This window comes from Lolium perenne, chromosome 2, assembly GCF_019359855.2.
Source record: "Lolium perenne isolate Kyuss_39 chromosome 2, Kyuss_2.0, whole genome shotgun sequence".
In the NCBI taxonomy this organism is placed as follows: domain Eukaryota; kingdom Viridiplantae; phylum Streptophyta; class Magnoliopsida; order Poales; family Poaceae; genus Lolium; species Lolium perenne.
The window spans coordinates 323086332-323091607 of record NC_067245.2 but is presented as its reverse complement, the minus strand read 5'-3'; the positions used below and the strand labels follow the sequence as shown (position 1 = coordinate 323091607).

The window sequence follows — 5276 nt, the reverse complement described above, 5'->3', positions numbered from 1 at the left end:
AACCGACCTTCCGATGGTTGGGCGGCAGAACAACACGAGACTCCGTGGTGGGTTCCCCTTTCGTCTTCCGTCCCTGATTCCGCGCCGCCGGCGATTGTTTGGCTTCCGCACGGCCGCGCCTAGGCTTTCTTTGCCACCTCGGGAACCCAGCTTCGCGAGCCGCACCTGCAGTCGGCGCTGGTCGAGAGCCAGTTCCTCGCCCCTGTCCTAGCCGCCACCGCCGCCAGATCCGTCGTCATCAATCCCAAGTAAGGTTTCTTGCAAGCTCCGAGTTTGCAAGTCGGCGATTCTGCACATCTTTTTGATGGATTAATTAGTGGAATTCGACGGGCATTGATTAGTTTCCACACACGTTCTGCGGCACCGTCGCGATCTGCAGAGGGGATGGGCAGCTGCAGAGGGGGCGGAGGGAAGCGCCTCCGGATGTCGCCGTCTGACGGGGAGGGCAGCCCCAGGCGGCCGCGGAGGAGCAGCCGCCGCCGCACACCCTCGGCCTACTCGCTGTCGCCGTCGCCATACCGGTCGCCCTCGCCGCTGCCGTCGCCGTCGACCTACCGCTCACCCTCGCCCTCGCCCTGCCGCTCCTGGTCGCAGAGGCTGCCCAGCGGAGTCGAGGAGGATGCCGACGACCGCAGCCGCAGCCGCGGCTCGGACGAGATCGATGCTTGCGGCCGGCCTCTCTGGAGGCCGAACGGGTACAAAGGGGCAGGGGAGCAGGGCCACGGCGATGTGTTCAGCGTCCACATTGACGGCTTCGACTACGACCGCCTCTTCACCTGCAAGTGCTGCCGCCGCATGCTCAGCTCGCCGGTTTTTCAGGTGAGGTCCGCTTGCAGCAGTGTTTGCTTTGGTAGAACAAGTTCACTTGCAGGGTTAAAACACATTTTTATCATCACAGCAACCAACTCATGTTTCCTTTGATAGACCAAGTTCACTTGCACGTACATTTTACTATTTATCATCGGAGCGATTAACTCGTGTTTTCTGATCCGCGACAATGCGTGCAGTGCCCCTTCGGCCACCTCACCTGCTCGAGGTGCGACGGCGAATTCAGGGACAACCGGTGCGGCAGCTGCGGGGCCGCCGACGGTTACGGGCGCAACCGCGCCGTGGAGGAGTTCCTCGCCCGCATTTGCTTCTCCTGCCGCAACAAGGAGCACGGCTGCACGGCCCTCCTCGTGCACCACGAGATGCCTGCGCACGAGGAATCCTGCCTCTACGAGCCCTGCTTCTGCCCCATCCCTCGCTGCGGCTTCGCCGGCCGGTCCTACGCCCTCAAAGCGCACCTCATCGGCCGCCACCACTGGCGCACGGTCAACTTCCGCTACGGCGAGAGCTTCCATGCCCACGCCCGCGAGTCGACCATCATGCACAGCAAGGACGACGGCGAGCTCTTCTTCCTGGACAGCTTCCGCGAGGGCCGCGGCACTGCTCTGTCCATGATCTGCATCCGCCCCGACAATGCCGTCACACAGGAGTTCGCCTACGAGCTGAAGACACCAATAGGGAACGGCAAGAGGCGTCACAAGCTGCAGATGCAGTCGACGGCGCGGAACACATCGCTGAGGAACGGGATGGGGGACAAGGAGAAGGTGTTCCTGCTGGTCCCTAACGACATGCCCTGCACTGAGGATGGCTATGTGGAGGTGTGCATCCGTAAGGATGCCGCCGGTGGAACTCCGTAGGATAGCTGACCTAGATCGATGGTGATACTATTTAGGATTACTGCCTGTAGATTCCAGTTCATTGTTGAAAGCCCAAGGTATCCTGAATTCCATATCCGTTAATGCTTGGTCTTTTTCGTTGATTTTCGATATGATTGTGATGGGAAAATTGTAAGTATTGCTGCGTTAAATGTCAGCCATATGTAGATATATTCATATGATTGTCTGAGGAGGAATAGAAAATTTAAGAAAAGCTTTGGAGGTAATGAGGTTACTATTTTTATCTGCCCTTGCACATGTTGTTTATCTCTGTCAGCACCTCTACTGAAGCTGCTACGGACAAGCTCGAGATGGGCCTCGCCAACAGATCGACTCGGCCCAAACGCATTCCACGGTCCAACAGACGTCTCTGCGGCCCGGAGTGGACCAAGTGAGCGGAACACGTTTCCTCAACTCACAGATACCAAAGGGAGACAGCGTCTTCTTCCAGGATCATCCTCAGGATCACGAACCGAACGGCAGCGGCGAACTTTCCTTCTGTAATAGGATAGCTTCCATTCCTGTGAGAAAATCCTTGTATCAGATCTGTGTGACATGCTATAGAGAGTAATCCCGAGACTATCCATCCACCTCCTTACATCTGGTATCAGATTTGCCAGCCTGTATTCAATCTTAACAAATTCGTCCCAGGGCATCTCTTGATGTCGCACCAATTGTTGATCCTGAAGTCGAAGTGCTTACGCAAGATGTTTCTATATTGTCAGGGTGTATGATACGAGGATATTTCTCTTGATTTCTTTAGATGTTGCTAGCATGTTACTGTATGCCAAGAGCAAGCAATGAACTTGCAGGAGTACTGAAGGAACAGTTGGCACCAGAAAATAACTATGTAGGACATTTGACTGATTCGCATAGTTGACATACGTGAACCGAATGGTTGCTGCAGTTTGTTTATCTGTGCCTGATGTATCTCTTCTACTTCTTCCGTTGCCAATAAGATCGAGGTTGCTTCGAGCGTGTCAACATTTGTGATTCAGTTTAGATATGCAAATTTGGTTGTTTGGTTTCTGTACCCTGTTCCTTCACACATTGCAGAATATCTACTTCGCTATGGTGCTATGTAGACCGTTTCTCAGAGACGCCTAAGCCTAGGTTCGTAGTTGCTGAAATGTGCTGTGCTAAACTTATCATATTGTATAATTTCCTGTTGAAAATGGCTCACCGAGACTGAAAAAGTGGCCATCTAGGCAGAATGTACATGGATAAGCTGGATTATCTCCTTTTAAGTGCACATGATTGTCAATACCCCTAATGAATTTTTTCAGCCTAAGTTGGTAGAACAAGTACCCATTTAGTATTTGACACATCCAGGGAAAAAGTTACCTTTCTGATGGAAGCAGGAGATTAACTTTTGACCTTAACACTTTGACAATCTTACTCCTTGGTAGGAAAGGAGCTAACATTCTTCGATCAAAAAAGTTCACGATAACAAAACTCCCATCAAGGTTAATAAGAGAACCTCCAGTTCCAGCCTGGTAGAAAGAAAAGAAAAATAGAAGCCTGAATCTTGTAATTCCTGATTTATTTCAGGACATGTGTCATGATTAAAGAGAGACAACTCAGATTCTGGTTTGTTCTGGCTCTACCATGTACAAAAACATAGAGAAATTTACACCTATACCTTCAAGATCTTTTTTTTACCTGGGCAACGGCGGGCTACCGAGTCCCCGACGCCCTGAAGAGCACCACCGCCAGCTGCCTCTACCTGCGTAGAGCCCCGCGCGCGGGGGTGAGGAAGAGCTCACCGCTGCTAGCACTGCGCGGGCTTTGCCCGGTGGCGGGAAGGGGAGGAGTAGGAAGGGTGGGCGCACATGGGAGTTAGGGTCTGCCCCGGTCGCCCGCGGGTAACGAACGACGCAGCGAACGGCTTTCTTCATCTTCAAGGCTAGGAAATTCCGATATTCTTCGTATTAGGCAGCATGTTAGTTTCGGTCAGAGCCTTGGGGTGTCACTTGGTTCGTGTGACAAAGACGGATCCAACGGCGACGCGAGACGACGTGGCCTCCGGCCGAACAAAATCACCGCACATTCTCCTTTCACTCCACATCTAGCTTTCCTTTGAGAAATGCGTGGTATGTGCAGAGCATGTGCAATGGTTAGTAAGGCCGTCTCGTTTTAATCATGTAATCTAGATATATAACAATAAATGTGGTGTACAATAGGTTATTTTTTAGACTTATATATAGTAGTGAGATATCCTAAATATGTGGTGAGAGAGATTGTATACTTAGAGATAATCTCATAGCTAAGAAAAAGGCAAAAGTCTTTTATCGTCTTTATTTTTTTCACCTCAGTATTTATCCTACGTGGTATTGCTAAGATATATGCAAGTGGCTATCATTAGGGTACCCTCTACCCTATTTGGTTAAAGAATGAACTAGCAATGTTAGATCACATCATCATTTAAGTCTAATTTTGCACAAAAGAGGGTAAAGGGTACCTAATGTTGGCCCACTTGCATCTTCCAAAAGATATGTATTGTCATGCCGCCACGTGTCCCAATGGCCGGTGTGTAGGCGTAGTTTGCGCAGAAATTTGGCCCGAGGGTATAGTTGATGATCGCCGCGTCGACCATCCCAAGCTTAGTCTCCTGAAGACAGACGATTGTGGCGCGCGTGTCTTTTACGAGGTCACGAACAGCGTCACGACGGACCTTGTCGTTGAGACCCCGTGGATTCCAGCCGAGGATTTTTACATCTTTTTGAGCCATTAAGGAACAAACTGGATCACGTAGGCGAAGAGCCGAGAAGGCCGCTTATGGAGATGTCGATGAAGAAAAAGACGATTATAGTCGATGTAGTCGAAGTAGCTGGAAGGCGTAGCGCAGAAAGTCTCGGCGACGGTAGTCCGGATTACAATAATACGATTACAACAGATGAAACTAGCGATCTTGCAGATACAGTTACGATGACGGGCCCAAGCCCAGCGTTGGCATCTTCAGAAGGCCAACTACACAAGGGGAACATCCGGCACAGAATTGGCCTTGGGGAGGCCCGGTCCCTTCTTCTTGATCTTCTTAACCTGCTTGACGAGCGCCTCCAGCGCCTGGATCGCCGCCGACGCCAGCGAAGCCTGCAGGAAGAGCTGCTGATACGTTGCCTGGGAGGCGTCATCAAAGGAGGCCGCCGGGTCGAGGAGGCCGCAGACCTGGGCGATCAGCTCCTGGATGGCGACCGCACCGTCGCTGAGCTGATGGGCCTTCTTCTTGACGGCAATTCTTCCGCTGCGCCTCGGCGAGACGACGGCAGCCGCTGCCTTCTTCTTCTTGTGTGTGGCCGGCGTGACGAGCAGCGACTGCTGCACCGGCCCAGCAACAGAGGCCAGGAACTCCTGGAGCGGGTGCACCTCCGTGGACATGTCGCGGTGAGGCGAAGGCGGAGCAGCGGGCTGACTTGGTGGCGGCGTGACGGTGACCGCACCCTCGACAGTTTCCACCGGCGACTGCGGCGAGTGCTGGTCGTGGACGGGTGTGGTTGGGGTAGAGCCACCGTTCCAGGCTTCATTCTCCAGGTCGAGCTCGAGCTAGGCCATCAGGCCCGTGGCATGCTGCAG

At 52.7% G+C, this 5276-nt stretch overlaps 1 protein-coding gene across 2 annotated transcripts; it reads left to right on the top strand.

Moving 5' to 3' along the window:
• Positions 1 to 1917, top strand: LOC127337113 (E3 ubiquitin-protein ligase SINA-like 2). 2 transcript variants are annotated; one of them, XM_051363990.2, is made up of 3 exons: positions 1 to 248; positions 342 to 819; positions 1008 to 1917. In XM_051363990.2, the coding sequence occupies exons 2-3, from the start codon at positions 385 to 387 to the stop codon at positions 1683 to 1685; spliced, it is 1113 nt and encodes a 370-aa protein (XP_051219950.1). In that variant the 5' UTR covers positions 1 to 248; positions 342 to 384; the 3' UTR covers positions 1686 to 1917. The 2 variants fall into 2 exon arrangements, with proteins under 2 accessions (XP_051219950.1, XP_051219949.1); XM_051363989.2 differs by having other exon boundaries at positions 2 to 248; positions 380 to 819.
• The last annotated feature ends 3359 nt before the right edge of the window (positions 1918 to 5276 follow it).